Source organism: Vespa mandarinia, chromosome 2 (assembly GCF_050613455.1).
Source record: "Vespa mandarinia isolate Hongniang chromosome 2, ASM5061345v1, whole genome shotgun sequence".
Lineage (NCBI taxonomy): Eukaryota > Metazoa > Arthropoda > Insecta > Hymenoptera > Vespidae > Vespa > Vespa mandarinia.
This window is the reverse complement of record NC_140811.1, coordinates 1,064,504-1,085,000: the sequence shown is the minus strand read 5'-3', so window position 1 is coordinate 1,085,000 and position 20,497 is coordinate 1,064,504. Positions and strand designations below refer to the sequence as shown.

Genomic DNA, 20,497 nt, shown 5'->3' with positions numbered 1-20,497 from the left:
TATATATACTTGTGTGTATAATTATATATATATTTTTTTACTTTTAACCTTCCTTGCACATACTTGCATGGATTTTCTTTTACAATGTGACTTTCATTTACTTTTTTTTTTTTTTTTTTTTTTTTTTTCAAGGCGAGCATGATAGACTTCAATTTGAACTTTACAAGTATTCACAAATAATAACAAAAAAAAAAAAAAAACCAGAATTCACTTTAATGCAAATACTATGTATGTTTATTTTCCCGATATTGCGTTACTGTATATTGATAATTTATTTATTTATAAAACAATGGAATCTGCAATACGAATATTAATATTCATATTCGAGACATAATTCAAGAAGAAATATCGAACGACAAGTATAAAATGAATCAAGTGTCTTCATTTTTATTTTAATAATTTTTCTTTTTAAGATGAAAAAAGCAGATATTCGTTCTATAAGTTTAATCATAATCGATGTCTTCTTCTCTTTTTGAAGCAGACATGCTTCGTGTGGTTCATTGAATCCAAAGGGGAGAAAGACATAGGTAGGAAGCAAAAGGACAATTCGGTTAGTAAGTTAGTGCGAATACCCACAGAGGTCTGAGAAGTAGTCAATAGTTGATTGTACTGAGTGGTAGCTTTGAGTGAGACGCAGCGGTTTCGTAGCTTGACGCAGACCGAGTTTCTAGCTGGTGTTAGACTCACAGCCTTCATGATGCTCTTGTCCCAAGCGATGCTGGCCTCGAGCATATAAAGCGCCATGGCTAGCTGAGCCGATGTGTGAGCACGTGCGGTAGCTTCTCGCCAGTTGTTCAGCCCTCTGGGTGTTGTCTCTTCTTGCGGAATAGGTGCCTGATTACTCTGATCCGAATTGTTCGAGTTGGCGTTGGCAGCGGCTGCCTGTTCTGCCTTCAGTGCCGCCAGATTTGGATCTCCCGTGCTATAATATAATCAAAAAAACATTGACATATAATAATTTTCTTGTCTTTCGTTTATTGAAAAAAAAAGAAAAAAAGAAAAAAAAAACAGAAAAAAAGAAATCTTTTCGAAATTCTTACCAAACTCCTAATGGTGGTTTCAAGTATCTCCTTTCGATGGCTGCCTCCAAAGAGAGTAACCTTTGCCTTGCCTGTTCAACCGCACTGATCTTCTCCATTTCGTTCAATTTTTCGATTTCATCTGCCTCCTCGGTTCCAGCCCGTGGAGGAAGTTTCCATCCCTTGACCTGCATACTGGCATTGGCTACCTTGTCCTCTAAAGCTTCAACCTGCTCGAGAAGCTGTGCATCGACGCGCAATGCTACTTGCTCGCTCCAATTCTCAGGATGATCCGGTTTCGGAATCGGCGTATCGGGTTCGTCGGGTTCTGGTTGAAGCTCGGTCGCTCCGATATTACCTGGATCAACATTGATCCTACCGGTCACAGCCAAGAACGATTCCATCGTCGCCCAAGTCGTACGTTTCAATTCTTTTTCACGAACGCCACGTGAATGAAGATGTTCTAATAATTCTTGGAACGTGTCAACGTCCGTGATTCTCCACCAACCATACCGTAGGTCTATCAGGGATAAACGTCGATTAGAATGAATGAGATTAATAAAAAAAAAAAGAAAAAAAGAAAAAAAAGAAAAAAGAAAAAAAGAAAAAAATCATCCTAACGTCTTACCTTTCGATACTGGTTTGGCTTCTCCAGGAGGTGGTAATCCATGTACTTTGAGATATTCGAGCTGCACGGCTTCATCTTGGGTGAGTATCAAAGGCGCAGGACTATCGCATCTGTCGTAATTCGGACTAGCTGGTGGTGGAAAAACTGGTATCCTGAGTTCCGTTGGTTCGGCTATTCCAAATATTTGCTTCGTGCTAGGTCCAGGTGTATCGCAAGTTTCTCGGGGTAAAATCGAGAACCAGTTGGGCTCGGCGTTGTTGTCTGTAATTATCGACATGACTAATATTAATTATTAATTTCGTTAGTACAACTCGACGGGGGTCAATAGGGACTCACTAGAAATGAATGTGCCGTTGAGTTCCTTGCCGTTGTGGAGATTGTTGATGTGATTGAACTTGTCGCCATTTGGTATCGTCTCGACGATCTTATCCTCCATCATCTTGACGACTGGCTTCGGCATTTCCTCGTCCATTTCTTCGTTTTCCTTTTTCGGCTCTTCCATCTTCACGTCGACCTCCATTTTGACAATCTCCGTTTCTTGTTTTATCTCTTCGGAAGTCACGTTGGTCTTCGCATCGGTCATCATGCTGTCACCATCGTGTCTCCTCTCTTCCTTCACGTTATCCGTGTTATCCAAGCCACAATTCTGCACGGGTTCCTTCTTACAATTAATTTCCTCATAGTCGGTTTTTTTATCCTTAGGTTGAGATTTCGTATCCTCCTCATCCTGGTTCACATTCAATTTCTTCTCATCTTTCATAGGTTCGTTCGGTGCTTCGTTCTCTCTATTCTCCGTGTTAGGTTTCCCATCCTCCTGTTTCGTCTCGGTCTTATCCTCAACCGGCATATCTTTGTACTTTTCGTCTAATTCTGCTTGCAATTCCAAGACCTCGGGTTCCGCGCTTTCCATAGCTTCGACGAATATACCACCGGCGCACGCCAATTCCCAGTATCTCCTCCAATACCTGTCCTGTCCAAATATGTGAGCGCGTAATTGCTTAGACGAGCTATTCAATTTCTGCAGCTGTTCCTCCGACTGCTTTAAAAGTTTATCCAACTTTTTGCCGAGTTCCTCGCCCGACAGATTTTTATCCTCCTCCTGAATCAACGAGATATTATGATTCTTTAAAAAGGACTAAAACGAGATGATTCGTCTTATAGGAAAATGAGTGAACCCTTACCTCCTCAGGTTGAGTTCCTTCGCTCTCGTTTTCCGACATATCCTCGACCTCGTCCTCGTGATGAATCTCATCAGGAGTAGGCGTTGTACCTACCGCCGTAGACGTTGTATTACCTTCCTCGTCAACTTCTTTTTTCTCGATGGTGATCGTGTCACCGGTTTTATTCACTATTACACCAACCGCTTCCATTCTCACTTTACGACTATGTAATTGTCTAAGCCTAAAAATAATATACAAAAAGACATATATAATAATCCATGTAATTAAATAAATTTAATTTTGTTCGATAATCGAAACGTATAAATCAAAACTCACTTTCTGATCTTTGTATCCAAAACGAATCTTTCCTTTCTCAACTGAGCCACTGTTTCCAGGCTACCTTCGATTTGCCTAATCACAGCCTTATTTTGCAATAGCTCGTTACAAAGGAACGCTAACATTTGTGCCTTGTGCGTTGGATTAAGTGCAAGGAATGGCTTGTCTCTTAACCTCTCTGACATTTTCCATGTTTCATTATTGTGCAAATGCTCATAGAACTGAGCGTTCTTGCCCGAACACGTCGAGGCATAATCGCCACCGTTCTGATGATGATCGGCAAATCTCTTGTCACGTTCACGTTCCAGGCATACTCCCGTGAGAGCCTTTACCTCACCGGTCGCATTCGCGTAAAGATAAATTCTTAGAACCTCGCTGATATTAGCATGAGTGATGTCAGCCTGTCTTAAACTTTGTCCAAGGCCAGTAGTATGTCTTGCTGGTTGTGGAATGCCTGGGTCTTCGATAGCGCACACCAAAAGATGTGTCATCACAGAAAGCATTTCCTCCTCGGCCTCTTCGTCGTTCAACAGAGCCAATTGCAGACTCTTTAGACTCGGTAGGGATTCCATGTCTTCAAATGAAATAAAATGTTACATTACATAACATACATACATACACACGCATATATATATATATATATATATATATATATATAATATATATAGATTTTATCTGAGATTTTAATAATTTATCTCACCAAAACCCAAAGTTTCACCAAAATTATGAAGAAACTCAAAGACCATGACTATATCGGCGAAGGCCTGTCCCGATAACTTCAGTCCAGGTATTCTCTTGATTTCTGGCAGAGCTCGGTGATCTGTAATAACATTTGTTATCATTCTCGTTTAACAATAGTACAAATTGTTAGATAACGTAAATTGATTAATTATAAAATACGAAGGTACCTGTCAGTTCCATGTCTTCGACGGGTTTTCTAATCTGTTCTATCAATTCCATCTCAACCTTCCTTTGCTCTGCACGTTTCTCTTTCGTGGCTATTCTCTCGGCTCTTGCCTCCAATCGTTTTTTCTCTCTCTCTTCCATCTTACGACGATTCTCAAGTGCTCTGACCAAAGCCATGTGTTGTCTCCTTCTTTCTCGTTCCTATGATTTCCCGTGATTATAAACAAAAGAAGATAAGGACTTTCTTACACGGAACACGATGAAAAAGAAATAATAAAATGAAAGCAATAATCAATTTTGAAAAAATAATCTTCTCGAAGGGACGAATTTTTTTTTTGTGTATGAATATGCATTTATATGATATATTCGTGTATCCATCTATGTATAAAAAGCATGTACGTATGAATGTATGTTGTATGTATGTATGTATGTATGTATGTATGTATGTATGTATGTATGTATGCATGTAATATTTTGTGTCTCTATGAACTTATATGTGTTTGTATCCATACATACATACACATATATATATATATATATGTGTGTATGTATGTATGTATAAATAATAACATATATTGTATTATCTATTTTATTTAAATCTAAGCACAATTTTGCACGCACGGGCAAATAGCAAAATCTACTACCGCCCCAAATACTTTCACGTGACTACGCAGACTGAATACGATGTATAGTGCCAGATGGATGCAAACTGTAATCACGATATCACTACGTTTACTCGCGTCATGTACTTCGCACAAAATGCTCGTCGTTTCTATCCTTGTTAAATTAAAGGAAAACCGTGCAAACTATACTAAATAAATAAATAAATAAAGAAAGAAATAAATGTATGTATATGTATATATATCGATGAATATCGTATACATAGACATACATACATATATACATATCGTGACGAATCGATATAAAAAAATTTCGACTCCCTTTTTTGATAACAGTATATATGTATATATAAAAATATATATGTAAAATTTGTATTTATTAAAAATGTTATTTCTCAATGTAATTAAAAAAAAAAGCACGAAAAAGTTAATCGCCTTAGCGCAAAGTCATTTAACAAATAAATGATGTAATGAAATATATATATATATATATATATATAAATAAATATATATACATATTTATTTATGATAAAAATCTATTGTTTATGAGATAATATATGAAACAAAACGTAACGATGGGGAAAAAAAATAAAAATAAAAAATGACGCGAGTTAAACTTAAAAAAAAAAAAAAAAAAAAAAAAGCAACGATTAAAAAAAAGAAAAACTAGATGAAAATGCGGCAAATCAACTTTCGTGCTTTCGTTTATTATTTCGTTTAAAATATCTTTATAAGTTCAGTTTGTTAGAATATCGTTATATGTATTATAACGTTAGATCGTTTATTAGTTCTGTTAGGCTAGAGGGTATGAGACATACCAGCTCGACGGTGTAGAGCATCTCGCGCTGCTTGGTGAGCTCCTGCATGTACATCTGCGGCACAAAACACATCCACAGTCCACCAGTGCTCAAACTACATGACTACTCTCAAACTAATGATCCTTTCATTTTTTTTCTCTTTTCTTTTCTTTTTTTTCTTTTCTTCTTTCTTTCTTTGTTTTAATCTTTCTTTTTTTCTTTTCGTCTCTGTCCCCACACCCTCACTCCCCTCCATCTCTCTCTCTCTCTCTTTCTCTCTCGCTCTCTCTCTCTTTCTCTCTCTCTTTTTTCGTACGCGAGGAGATGAGTATCTCTCGATCGTAATTCATCTCACATGCGAAAGGAAATAAAAATAAATGTTACAGCGACATTAGATCAAACGCGTTTTTATATTTTCTTTTTTTTTTTACTTTTTATTCTTTCTTCCTTCCCCCTTTCTTTCCTTTCATTTTTCATTTTAGGATAAATACAACAATGATACGTATAATAATTCAGAAAGAATTTAGAAACGATATATGAAAAATTTTCATTCAAGTCCGATGTTAGTCAACCTATGTGTCCCGTCAAATATCATTTAATTTTATTCAATTAAATGATATTTGATGAAATTAATTTCATCGATAAAAACATAACACCAATACGAAATGACATTTGCGAATAGATATTTTAGTTAGAACGAAAATTAACGTGTCCATGTAAGTTTGTGTGTACGATCGCACTTACGTTGGAATATTTCATTACCCTATATCCATGTATGTACTATATAAAATATACATACGATCAATAAGAGAGAGAGAGAGAGAGAGAGAGAGAGAGAGGGAGGGAGAGAGAGAGAGAGAGGGAGAGAGAGAGAGAGATAGAGATACAGGTAGATATATAATATGTATATAGATAGATAAATAGAAACACAAAGAGAGAGTGAAAGGGAGAGAGAGAAAGAGAGAGAGATGATCGTTTCGCAAAATCGTTCATTGAAATTATACGAATCGATGAGCGTACGCGCAATATGAGATAGATAGACGGTAATTAAGGCAGTGAATACGAAACACATTACGAACTAAATCTACAAAACACACACCGTACACAGCACACAAACGCACACACGCACGTAACGCACGTACACGCACGTAAATAACGCGCGTACACGCACGTAGACGCATACGTATAAACTAATCTACTCTTCGGCGACACGATCGATACGATCCAAGAAACGATTGAGAAGAATTTCCTTTGAAGAAGAGGAAGAAGAAAAAAAAAAGGAGAAAAAAAAAGAGTGTAAATAAAAAAATATACAAATAAGAGAGAGAGAGAGAAAAAAAAAAAAAAAAAAAAAAAAAAAAAAGAAAAAAGGAAGAAGAATCGAGAAAAACTCACCTGCTCCTTGAACATCACCGCCTGTTGCCTCTTCAATTCACGTTCCTGTGAAAATGAATAAATGAACGATAATTAAATCAAATATTAATATAATAAAAACTAAATCGTGAAAGTAAAAGAGAGACGAGAGAGACAGACAGACAGACAGAGAGAGAGAAAGAGAGAGAGAGAGAGAGAGAGAGAGGGAGAGAAAGAGTGAGAGAAAATTCCAATGGAAAATTTCATTATCCTTTCTCGTTTGTTTTTTTCCATCCTCTCTCTCCCTCCTATCCTCCCGCCCTCTTCCTCACTCCCACTCTTTTTTTCCGTCTGTTCTATTTTTTTTTTTTTTTTTGTTTCTGTTATCCTAAAAACGCTCTATATGGAATTACCTGTTGCTTTCGTTGTTGCTCTTCCAGTCGGATCTTCTCCACCTCTTCCTGCCGTTTTTTCCGCGCCTGCGCACAACGCCACACACACGTCACTCGTATCCATAATAATTTGGAATTTTTTGTTTTGTTTTTTAATTTTTGGTTTTCTTTTTTTGTTTTGTTTTGTTTTGTTTTGTTTTTTTTGTTTTGTTTCGTTTTGCTTTGTCTTTCGTAATTTTTCTTTTTCTTTTCTCGTGTAAGATAAAGAAGAAGACCTAATACTGAAAAGAATTTCTTTCGTTTTCTATTTTTTATTTCTTTTTTCTTTTTTTCATTATTCTTTTTAGTCGAGAAAATTTCTAATCGCGATTAAATTTCTTTGTTTTCTTTTTTTCCTTCTTCTTTCTTTTTTTTTTTTTTTTTTTTTTTTTAAATTCATCGCTCTCGTCTCTACCGATGCCGAATCGTACCGAAATTCTTCACGCCTTTTTTTTCTCTTTCTTTTCATATTATTTTCCCTTAAAATTTTTAATCGCGCGAATCGAAGATTAATGTGTCTAAAAAGCGTTCGCGATTACTACAAAACACGAGATTAAAGAGTTATTACTAAGCATCTAACAAATCCGATCGTTCGATCCCACATACAATTATCTTTACCATTGTAATCATCATCATCGTCATCATCATCATCATCATCATCATCATCATCATCATCATCATCATCATCATCATCATCATTTGAACCGTGCCTCGAGAATGTATTAAATACGACGGACTCGTATCTTCGGACGTAGCTGAGAGACACTCCAACCGCTCTGGGGATCAGCTGTTTTCCTTATCGCGAATACATTCGATAGCCGTTTATATATGTATGTATGCATGTACGTATATACACGAGATATATCGCGATGAATTTAAAAGTAAATAAGTAAATAAATAAATAAATGAATAAATAAATAAATAAATAAATAAATAAATAAATAAATAAATAAGTAACGAGAGAACAATTTCGTGCGTAAAGATTTTGTAGGATTTGGCGAAGGCATGCGATCGTAAAAGACGATGATCGAAGGATCAGTTTCTTTCTTTTTTTTTTTTTTTTTTTTTTTTTTTTCTTTCTTTCTTGAAATCTCGAAATCGGCGATAACCAATTGGAAAATGCAAAGATAATTTTTTTCGATTTTCCTTTGCGAAAAATACGAATGTGTCTCTTTGCGAGATCTCTATTGGCGTAGTATCAAAGGCACGATTAATGAAGAAAAAAAAAAAAAAGAAAAAAAGAAAGAAGGATTAGTATATATATATATATATATATATATATATATATATATATATATATAAAGGAATAAATTACAAAAATAAATACACAAAAATAAACGTACAAAAATAAATATACAAGAATAAATGAACAAATAATTAAATGAATAAAGAAAGAAAAAAAAACCAGAAGAAGAAGAAGAAGAATATATAACGGGCCACACGAAAGTAGTACTACAAAATACAAAGAGGTTTTAATTATCATGTAAACCAACACCACTTTACACGGAGAGAGAGAGAGAGAGAGAGAGAGAGAGAGAGAGAGAGAGAGAGAGAGAGAGAGAGAGAGAGAGAGAAAGAGAGAGAGAGAAAGAGAAAGGAAAAAGAGAAAGAGAGAGAAAGAGAGAGAAAGAATAAAGAGAACGAAGAAAAAAAATAAAATAGTAAAAGAATAGAATTAGAATAGAAGAATAAGAATAGGAACAAGAGGTAGAAAAGAAGATAGTGAAATTTCAGCGCGCATGCAGGGGCCAAGCAAATACTCGCCTAACTATACACATTAATATAATAATTGGTGTTTTATATATATATATATATATTTATTTATTTAACATTTTATATATATGTATATATATATATATGTATATATATAATACGCTACCGCTGAAAGCTTCATAAATATACACGGTATTAAATCGAATAATAGATAAAAATACGAGGAACATCATCAGAGAAGATAATATATAATAGTGATATAAAAATGTGTAATAATATAATATATGTAAATAGAAACGTACGTGAAAACGAACAATCGTATATACGAATATTATATTATAACATATCCACCCCGAAAAGATATAGACAAAGACAAAGAGAGATAGATAGGTAGAGATAAAGATAGAGAGAAAGAGAGAAAGATAGAGATAGAGAGAGAGAGAGAGAGAGAAACAAGAGAAAGAGAAAAAAAGAGAAAGAGAGAGAGAGAAAGAGAAAGAAAGAAAGAGAGAGAGAAAGAGAGAGTGTGCTCGTCGGCTTCTCAAAAATATGAGAAGAAAGGAGAGAAGCTTACTATTTGTACTATTATTAATATTATTATTATTATTATTATTGATTATTGATTATTATTATTATTATTATTATTATTATTATTATTATTATTATTATTATTATGATTATTGTTATAATTATTATTATTATATTATTATTAAAATTATTATTATTATTATTATTATTATTATTATTACGATTAATAATACTATGATTAATTTTACTTTTTTGAAACACAGCCTACTCTCCGATATATAAGTAGTATACGTGTTTTCGTTGTATAGAACAGGTAAAAAACTCGAAAAAACATGGCATGCTGGATAATTCATGTAGCTAGCTGTTATTTTTCATAGTGACAGGAGAAGCTAGGCACAGGATAGCGTTTGCGACAGTCGATATACATATATATGTATTATGTGTATATATATTTATATTTATATATATATATATATATATCACTTATTATTGAAAAGAAAAAATAAATAACATACATATATATATTTATACATTTTTTTTTTATATAAATATATATATACTCAATTAATTTTTTTTTCTCTCATACATTATCGTACGCATCGTGCCTACGTATTATCGCCAGCGTTTAATTTTATCTAATTTTTACATTTCTTTCCTTTTTTTTTTTTTTTTTTAGTTATACTTTCTTTTTTCTTTCCTTTTATTTATTTATTTTTTTTCTTCTTTCTTTCTTGTTCTTTCCTTATTTTTTTTTACGTTCCTCGCGATTACGACGTGTGTTTTACAACGACGATGATTTCCACTCCCCCCACCCCCTTTTTTCTTTCTTTTCTCTTTCTTTTTTTTTTCTTCTTCTTCAAACACTTACAGGTATTTACGTCGTGCGAGTCTCATTTTATGCATGGATGACACTTGTGATGTCCGAACAAGAAAATCGACTTTAGTCAAGACTCAGTTTCACGAGATATCTCCAGCCTGAACGTGATTTTCAATGACAAGAAATCGATAAGAAGTTAAATTGAACGATCGATCGATTTTTGTTCTTTTTCCTTTTTCCCTTTTTTTTTTTTTTCTTTTTCTTTTTCATTTTATCTCGATCTTATTTTCCACAGTATCGTGAGGTTGTCGCAAATGATCGATAATACGATTTTTCAAAGTGCAAACTTACTAAAGTCGATCTGAAATTAAAATGAATTTGTAAGGGAACTCGCACGATGTAATATACCGTTTAATAATGATCATCATCGTTGTTCCTAAGCGATTTGACAAAATTTATCAAAACAATCACGTTATACACATAAAGTTTATGTGTATGCGCGTGTATACTTGGGGCATCGTGTATATGTCCTGCAATATTTTTTTTCCTTTTCAATTCTTTTTATTATTTCTTTTTTTCTTTTTTTCTTACGTTCCTCTCCGTTTGACGGATGGACGATATGAGAATATTAAAAATTATCCTAAAGACTTGATTATTTCGTTTGATTTGAAAGTTGAATGATATCATCGAGATAAAAACAAAAGTACGATGAACGAACGTGCATGCAACTATATGACGCGAATTTTTCGCTCGTATTCCACTATTAAAATATATGCATGTATTAAGAAGAAACAATAATTTAAAGGGGGGGTGGGGGGGGGGTTAAAATAAAAGAAAAATAAAAAAAACAGAAAGAAAGAGAAAAAAGAAAGAAAAAAATGATAGCATTTATATATATATATATATATATATATATATATATATATATATATATATATAAAACAAAAACAAAAAAAAAAAAACAAAAAAAAAGAATCGGAAAAAAATCACAAAAACAATAAGAAAAGATTTGTGTAATATCGACATTACGCGATCGTGAATCCTTAAAAACTATTTGAAACATAAATGAAGCTGATACGTGCAAACAGATTTAGCTTAGCGTTCAACAGTACCGATCTCCTTGACAAGAACAAGATCGAGATCAAGAAGAGAAAGAGAGATCGATCGATCATAAATTTGTTTACCTTTCAATTGAGTAATCTTCTCTATTTTTTTTTATCTATTTCTCTACACATATATTTCTATCTCTATCTATCTCTCTCTCTCTTTCTCTCTCTCTCTCTCTTACTTTTTTTTCCCTCTTTTTCCGGTACTTTCGACGCTCTCGAGCTCTCGAGCCACACTCGTTCGCGAACTCTCGAGCATCGTTGTCTCCTTCATTCGTGGATTGAAAAAATCACGAGAACATTTAGGATTAGATAAGAGGAGAGAGAGTTCTACGGGGTGATGGCGGTGGTAGTGACGGTGGTGGTGATAGTGGTGGTGGTGGTGGTGGTGGTAGTGGTAGTGATGGTGAGGTTTTAGGTCAGGAATGGGTGGGTGTGGGTGTTGGTGGGGCGGGGGGGGGGTAAGGGATACCGAGATTTAGGATGGAAGAGCCTAAAAAAAAACCTACACTTTTCTCGTCCAAACACGGAAACTAACCTACCATTTCTTTATTTTTTTTTATTTTTTATTGATTGTTTTATTTTATTTTTTTTTTATTTTATTTTTTTCTTTAATCTTCACAACGAACAAACGAACGAACGAACGAACGAACGAACGAACGACGAACGAACGAACGAACGAACGAACGAACGAACGAACGAACGAACGAACGAACGAACGAACGAACGAACAAACGAATCACGTCAATAATTTATCGACCTCGTCGATAGGGATATGAAAGACGTAGAGATACCACTGGGGATGCAGTAATCAAGGTCTCTTACCTCTTAGTAACACGTCGAACGAAAGAAGGGTGGTTAGAAAGGATGGATGAATGAATGAATGGACGGACGGATGGATGGATGGATGGATGGATGGATGGATGAAAGGAAGGAAGATTGGTGGTGATGATGATGATGAAGAAAGATAGATAGACAGATAGATAAAAGAGAACGGTGGACATAGGAGGATTAACGGAAGGAAAGATTTAAGGGGGTTTAGGGGGGATCGTCTCATACGACATCTTACCTCCAGAAGTTCCTGACCACTTTGCGTCTGGGTCTGGGCCTGCTGGGTATTGTCCGGTTGAACGGCGATCGTCGCGGTACCGGTGGACGTCGAGGAGGGTGGCGTCGTCGGTTGGACGGCCTGTTGTTGTTGTTGTTGTTGTTGTTGTTGTTGTTGTTGTTGTTGATGTAGTAGTAGTTGTTGGTGTTGTTGTTGTTGTTGTTGCGAGGTGGACGAGATGGAACAAATAGACGAGGAGGAGGAGGTAGAAGAAGAAGAAGATGAAGAAGAAGAGGAGGAGGTCGATGGGAGAGCCGTGAGTGTTGCGATGGCTGCTGCTGCTGCGGCTGCGTTTGAGGCGGCGTTGATGACTGCGTTGGCAGCATTCACAGGGTTGTTGGCGGTCAGCTGGAGTGCCGTAGCCGAGGGTAGGAGGGAATTTACTTGAGGAGCCGTCGCGACGACGGTGGCGGTCGGTGGTGCCCCGCCTAACATGATCGTAGCATGATTGATGTTACTGCTGCTACTGCTGCTACTGCTATTGTTGTTATTATTGTTGTTATTGTTATTGCTGTTGTTATTATTGTTATTGTTGTTGTTGTTATTGCTGTTGTTGTTGTTGTTGCTCATCATCGTCGCTGTATTAGTTGAGATATTCGTCGAATTGCTCGTAGACGTCAACATGAGAGGCGTAGTTGGAGAGATAGCGCTCGAATTATTAGTCGAACCGACGATGCACGTCGTCGGTACGACGTTCATCGTCGTCGTCGTCGTTACCGGTAGGACGTTCAAATTCGATATACTCGAGTTCGTCAACGGGGACGTACCCGAGCAAAGGCTCAAAGCGACCGGAGATACGGAAGATAGCGTTTGCTTCTTCAATAGTATAGCTTCTTCCTGATCTATTACTTGTTGTTGATGATGGAGCTGATGATGATGCTGTTGATGCTGTTGTTGTTGTTGTTGTTGCTGTTGTTGTTGCTGTTGTTGTTGCTGCTGTTGCATCATGTCACGATTTCTCCAGCTCTCGGCGATGCTCTCACGATTTTTCCAGATCGTCGCGACGGTGCTACTAGCCAGACCTAGTTCTCTCGCAACGTCGCTCTTGCTCTTCCCACGCTCGATCTCTTGGATGATCTTCATTTTCTGCTTGATCGTGAACGCGAGCCTCTTTCGACCCTGCGTTTTCGTTTTCGTTCACGTTTCAGGTATGCCCAAAATAATCGATCGCGTTAATCGACGATACCTCACGAACTCGTCCCAGCTTCGACGGCCATCGGCGTCGTTTATCGCTGGGCACACGAGCGTGCGAGTTTCGTTCTATCTTTTTTTTCTTTCCGTTCTTTTTTTTTTTTTTTTTTTTCTTTTTTTTTTTTTTAAACTATTATCTTTTCTCGTAAATTGCGGGGGAGGGGCGGCGGGGATGGTGGAAAACTCTTTAGAAACGGTCACGTTCGATGTTGTTCATGCGATGGCTTGCCCGTCCTACTTCCTCGCACGTACGGTGAACTTATCATCGATGAGACGAAATAATCTTTTCTAATACTATTTTTTTACGTTTATAAAAAGGAAAAGAGCTTCCGAATCTAATGAAATGAAACGATCGTTCGCGTAAATTTATTCCTCAGCGATTCGAGTCCACTTTACGGCGATTCGTGTAACCAGGGTGGACGATATTTGACAAGAAGAAAAAAAAAAGAAAAAGAAAAAAAAAAAAGAAAAAAGGAAAGAAAACAAGAAGGAAAAAAAAGAAAAACAGAAAGAAAGAAAGAAGGAAAAAAGAAGGAAAAAAAGAAAAAAAAAAAAATAAATTCTCTAAAGTCATCGAGATAATCGTAATCGATACTCCCTTTAACATTTAATTTTGTCGTCCACCATGGCTTTGACGCGCGTGCCAAAATCAAAGACGTCTCTCTAACAAACGACGCAGCCATATGCAACTATAGGCAACAACATTTTCACAGCTACGGGTTGGTAGCAAACTTCTCGTAATATGCATGTACATAATATAAATAGATATCTATATGACGATAGATCTATATACGTATAGATCTATATATATATATATATATATATAATGTACATACACTAATGCATATATTAGTTCGATCATTTTCAATCACGATCATCCGACAACAAAGTATCACGAGGCAAACTCTGGTTAAACGGGGACTTTGTTAATGGAGATCAAACGTATCAGCTTGCGGTTAAAATGTTAAATTCATAGGCAAAAGGGATGAATCTCGGTGTTTCCTGATTTTGATATTATAGAACCGAGAAAGGAAATTAGAGAGAATCGATTAGGATCGATTATATAAACGATAATGGGCACCCCTACTCCGTTACATTCAGCTAATTATCAAATCTGACGTAGCTAACTTTGATCACTTTTATCGGCGTTTCTTTTCCTCTTTTCTTCTCGTCTTTGTTTTTTTATTTTTTTATATATATATTCTTTTTTTACTTTTTTTATTTTATATATATATATATATATGTACATATGTATATATGTATAGGTATAGTTCTCTAATGTTTTTTTTTCTTTTTTTTTTTTTTTTTTTTTTTTTTTATTGGTTTGTTCGTTAAATACTTTCTTTCTTTCATTCTCTTTTTTTGTTTTTGTTTTTCTTTTCTCTCTCTGTTGCCTTGCATGGTCTACGTGTGTGGTATACGTGTGAGGAGACGGTGAATTGTACAGTGAGTGTGAATGTGGATATGCGTGTGTGAATGCTTCTTGGGGGTAGGTGTTTAATGAACTAATGAGAGTAACAGTGAGTGGGGGAGAGGGGGGAGGGAAGATTCGGCGACGTTAGCGGCGTTGGAAATAAGGAAAGAGGATGTAATATCTCGCTTGCGTTTTACAAGAGCATCGATCGGTGATTTTTGGGATGGCTATCGCGAGTGGATTTTTTGTCCTTTTACTTTTTTTTTTTTTTTGTTTAGTTTTTATTTGTTTTGGCTTTTCTTTTTCTTTTTCCTTTGCTTTTTTTTTGTTTTTGTTTCTTTTTTTTTTTATTTATTTTTTTTTTGTAAACTCTTAACACCTCTACATTCGCGCATCTATTACTTTGTAACTTTTCGGCAAACTTGCGCAGAAAACCCTTGATCTAATATGAACAATGCCATGAACGATATTCTTTCGTAGGAATTTGTTCATTCTTTTTTTTTTTTTAAGAGAGAAGATAAGAAAAAAAAAGAAACAAAAAAAAGAAAAAAGAAGAAGCAAGAAACCCCGCTTAAAAAATAATTCATCCTAATGTTATTTTCTGCACAGGGTAATCATCAGTTTTATTTTATCTTTGATATTGCTAATGCTCCGACGGATTGAATCTTTTCTTATTTCTTTAAATACCGATATAATAGTCGAACTACCTGTATATATATCGATCATTTCTAATAAAGAGTGATATTTTTCAAACGATCGGAGCAAGCGCGACCAAAGATAAATATATATATATATGTATTTATATATATATATATATAAATACATATATGTATTTCTATGTATGTATATATAAATATATATATGTATATATATATATATATATACATATATATATATACATATACATATCGAACTTTTTATTCGAGGATTGAAATGTCGATGGCAAACTGACCGGCCCTTTTGGCAATGCCGAACGACACTTCGAAATGCATGAGGATTTTCGCTTGTTGTTGACGCCACTTAATCGAACTACTCTTTATAAAATTCATCTATGAAAAATAAATATCCGTGAAAAGCGTCTCATTTATAAGGTATCTACAGCGTACAGAAGAAGCACGAGATTGAAGAGGGGTTTGAGAAAGGGCTTGGGGGTGGGGGGCGTGGCAAAGGGGGTTGGGTTGGGGGTTGAGGGCAAGGGCTGGCGGGGGGCGGGGCGCGGGGGATGCGTGTATCTTAATTCAAGACGTACGAAGGGACCATACGTCGAGGATTTAATTTCGACGCAACCCCGTCCTATGTATGTATGTATGTATAATATATATATATATATACGTATATCTATTAAATCTTTCGAGAAACTTAAAATTATGGAGACTTTGTTTCTTTTCTTTTTTCTTCTTTTTTTTTTTTTTTCTTTTCTCTCTCTCTTTATTCTTTGCGTATCCGACATCGACATCTTTACCTTCGACATCTCCGATATATATAACAAAAAGAGAAAAAAAAAAAGAAAAAAAAAAAAAAAGAAAAAAAATTAAAAACGAACAACGGGAGTTGCTCTCTCACGAAAAAATTTCATTCAATTTCACTCTTCTTGAAATATTAATCGAGTAGAGAAAGATATGTGGAGAGAGAGATAGAAAATGAGAGAGAATGAGAGAGAATGAGAGAGAGAGAGAGAGAGAGAGAGAGAGAGAGAGAGAGAGAGAGAGAGAGAGAGAGAGAGAGTGAGAGAGAAAGAGAGAGAGAGAGAGAAAGATAGAATTGTAAAGATATCGAAATCAGTATCACATATACGTGTCTCCACTTTCATATTTCTCTATAAAAGCTGCACGGTTCGTCTTAATATATAAAACCAATGAATCCAGTCGATTCGCTCGGCCACGTCGATTTTTGCCGAGCGAAGGACGGAAATAAGCGAGATGCAGCACACATGATTTTCGTTTAACACGACTAAACGTTCGAGACTAACAACGAATTAAGGGAAAAAAAAAAAAAAAAAAAAAAAAAAGAATGAAATCAGACAAATAAAACGATAAAATCGAGTTTAGAGGAGAGGAAGGCATGCTGGATTCTCCTGTCACTATTGCTAGCGATTTTTGGTACTGGCTGTGGATATAATTTTTTCGTGTATATTATCCTTTTTTCTTTTTTCTTTTTTCTTTTTTTCTTTTATCTTTTTCTTTTCTTTTTTCTCTTTTTATTATTATTAATATTATTATTATTTAGGAAAGACGACGGAATATTCTAGAGGGTTGATCGAAGAAAGGGGGTTTTTTTGGGGTGGTCGTTCGTGGTGGTGGTGGTGGTGGTGGTAGTGGTGGTAGTGGTGGTGGTGGTGGCAGCGGCGGTGGTTATAGTAAGAAGGGGGGGCAAGGGGATATATGCGAGTATAAAAGAGTCTCCTTAAAGAAGAATATCCATTTAAGGAAATCGTATATATATATAAATAGAGTATATATATGTGTATATATATATATCTACATATATATAAATATATATAGATATATTTATAAATGGTGTATATATATATATAAATATGGAACACACAAAGAGCATGCGACACGCACGACATATGGACAAAATACAAAAAACGTAGGTATCCCAAATAGAGTAAGAGAACAGTTTTTTGTGAATGAAACAACAAGATCGAGACAAACGTGAAAGAAACTCGAAAGTAAATCAGTAGCAGTTTGTGACTTACCTCGAGTAGCTGTTGATTTCTAATCTCTCGTTCTCGCCTCACCGCCTCTTGCCGTTCCGTCTTCTCTTGTTCCTTGATGAGCCTGTTACGATATACGACGTTATATAAATCATGATTCATATAGAGATTTTAACATAACGACGATTCATGAAGTGAAATTATTAAAACGACATAGGTAGGGTAAAGTCGATTGAGTTTTTCGTCACACCTGGCCTGCTCTTTGTGCCGTTGTGCCTCCTCCTTAGCGAGTTTCTTCGCATATGCCAGCTTGTCTCTCTCGTATTGATTGTTAGTTCGTATGTCCCTGAAACCACCGGCAGCTCTGAGCTCTTCGAGACGTCTCGCTACCTCTTGAGCACCGAGCCTTACGAACTCTGCCTCGGCCAAACCCATCGTCGGTTGGAGAAACTCACCGACCAATGGACGGGACGAGAACGAAAAGTTCGCTGTCGTAAGCTCGGCGGGATTCTGTTGTTCCAAAAACTGGAAACATCCAATTAATATCGTAAATATACGACCGATATATTTATTTATTTATATCGTTAAACTTTCACATGATTTTTCCTCTACATTTCAATCAATCAATCTCTTTGACAAATATAATTTTTATAAATTTCGACTTACCTTCACTAGATCGGGACTGCATCTAAACGTTTTACCACAGGGACTGTAATAGGACACATCGCCCTTAATAACTCCAGTCTTTCCTAGTCCCTTGATAACAGTCTCTCGTTTCCAACCACGTTCCAAGGGCATCTGCAGATCCCTTTCGCTTGGCTTTAGCTTTCTTCTCTTTGCACTGGGCGTACCCTCGGCATTATCGTCGTCTGTGTCGGTGACGACGTCGGTGTTGCTACCGCTTTCACTGGTAACGTCCATATTGCTTTCCTCGCCCGACGCCTCCAGCAATTTGTTCTTCATCTTCTCCTGTAAAGATCGCTATATAGGGAGCATGATTTTAGTGCGAAATCAAAAGTGAAAAGAAACTAAAGATCCCGTTGATCCAGCCTAGAGAGTAGCGTTGGCTCTTCTGATGGACATGAAGTTGTTTTTTTTCTTCTCTTTCTTTTCTTTTTTTTGTTTTCTTTTTTGTTTCTTTTCTTTTTTTTTTTTTACGATAAAAACTCAAATAACAATGAACTTAACGTGGGAAATGAAAATCGAGATTCAACAAAAAAAAGAAAAAAAAAAAAAAAAAAAAAAAAAAAAGAAAAAACAAAAGTCACAAACGAAAGAAGAAGAAAAGAAAAGAGAAATGCAATTGGAACGCATCGATTTTTACCTGATTCTTGTCGTCAACCTGGCCCGTTGCCGAGGCATGCAATTGTGCAGCAAGAATGTTCGACCTCAACAACGAGACCTGGTGTGACAATGGCACGCTAGGATCCAACGTTGGCGTGGGCTTTATGCCCAATGCTCTGCTCTGTGCGAGCAAAGACGCGACAGTGTTCTTCTTCGGCTTTGAGACGCCTCGACCAAGATTACGAGGACGACCATCTTTGTGATGGGTCGTACTGGCACTCTCGCTTTCCTCGCTACCGCTGCTCGGCCTCTGCGGCGAATCCGCAGCGGCAAATAATTGTGCCAATGAGGGACTAGGCGAGGCAGGGACCGGTACCGAGTTTTGCGGCACTCTTCTCGGCTTTGGTCCGGGTTTTCGTCTCGCTAATTAATTAATAATCATAGATTGGCAATAGAGTTGAAAAATAATTATTACCAATAAGTTAAAGTCTAATTATTACAGAAAGGATCGAAGAAAAATAATTATTATAATATTATGATAATACGATTGTGATAATGTATGGTCGATACTCACACGTCCGATCAGAGGCAAGCAACGATTGGCTCAAATTGCTGAGCTGACTGAGCGGCTGACTGCCGGAAATCGGCGAGCTACTACTCGTCGTAGCAGGTTTAAGGGATAAATTTAATGGAGCATCGGAGTCATTTGAGTTGGTTGCGTTGTTGCCACCACTGGTATACGCCGACGGTGCTGGCAATACGGAGCCATTGGTTGAGTGGGCCGGTAATTTGATCACCTCCACGCGATCTACGGACTCTCGATACTCGTTCGACTCGGTCTACAATCAAATCGGACGTTTTCGTGTCTTCTGACCAGAAATTCACTTTACGGATTGATCGAATTTCATAAAAGAGAAAACATAAAAAAAAGGAGAAAGAGAGAGGGAGAGAGAGAGAGAGAGAGAGAGAGAGAGAGAGAGAACAGAAAACAAGAAAGAGAAAGAAAAGGAGGAGAAGAAGAAGGAAGAAAAGAGAGATGGAAACTTACCCCTGTACGACTGTACTTTCTTGGCTCCATCATCAAGGACGACGAGGTTGTGTTCGTCTGATGAGCACTCAACGTAGGTATCGCCGGTGGATGAACACTGACACTCGGTGTATCCAAAGAGATCGTCTTCTTCCTGCCACGATTCGTCGTACCAGGAACTTTTGGACCGACTATACTCGAGGTATACTTTATGATCTCCGTGTCAGGAGGCAAACGCACACCTCCCAATATACTGCTAGGATCGCTAAACAAATAAAACAACATTCATATAATAAGCGACCAAGGAACGTTTCCCCTTTTATTTAAATATACATTTATGCTTGGCACGTGTGTGAAAAATTGAAATCATTTTAAGAAATCGAGATCGTAATAATCCTCA

General features: G+C 36.3%; 1 protein-coding gene across 12 annotated transcripts in view; it reads right to left on the bottom strand.

The window, feature by feature from the left end:
* LOC118451471 (bromodomain adjacent to zinc finger domain protein 2B) overlaps positions 1-20,497 on the bottom strand; it is a 132,259-nt gene that overhangs the window by 10,106 nt on the left and 101,656 nt on the right. For 5 of the 12 annotated variants that reach the window (XM_085664619.1, XM_035888056.2, XM_085664613.1 and 2 more), the window contains 18 exons: positions 20,119-20,362; positions 19,645-19,909; positions 19,111-19,493; positions 18,453-18,767; positions 18,037-18,311; positions 17,829-17,910; positions 12,484-13,641; positions 7,233-7,298; positions 6,862-6,906; positions 5,488-5,541; positions 4,052-4,250; positions 3,844-3,963; positions 3,144-3,717; positions 2,829-3,048; positions 1,984-2,746; positions 1,648-1,926; positions 1,041-1,539; positions 577-922 (listed from right to left, as the gene is read on the bottom strand). In XM_085664619.1, the coding sequence (XP_085520745.1) occupies positions 577-922; positions 1,041-1,539; positions 1,648-1,926; positions 1,984-2,746; positions 2,829-3,048; positions 3,144-3,717; positions 3,844-3,963; positions 4,052-4,250; positions 5,488-5,541; positions 6,862-6,906; positions 7,233-7,298; positions 12,484-13,641; positions 17,829-17,910; positions 18,037-18,311; positions 18,453-18,767; positions 19,111-19,493; positions 19,645-19,909; positions 20,119-20,362 (5,887 nt within the window). The remainder of the gene's footprint in view (positions 1-576; positions 923-1,040; positions 1,540-1,647; positions 1,927-1,983; positions 2,747-2,828; positions 3,049-3,143; positions 3,718-3,843; positions 3,964-4,051; positions 4,251-5,487; positions 5,542-6,861; positions 6,907-7,232; positions 7,299-12,483; positions 13,642-17,828; positions 17,911-18,036; positions 18,312-18,452; positions 18,768-19,110; positions 19,494-19,644; positions 19,910-20,118; positions 20,363-20,497) is intronic. The other 7 variants (XM_085664615.1, XM_085664614.1, XM_085664618.1 and 4 more) reach the window with 7 other exon arrangements.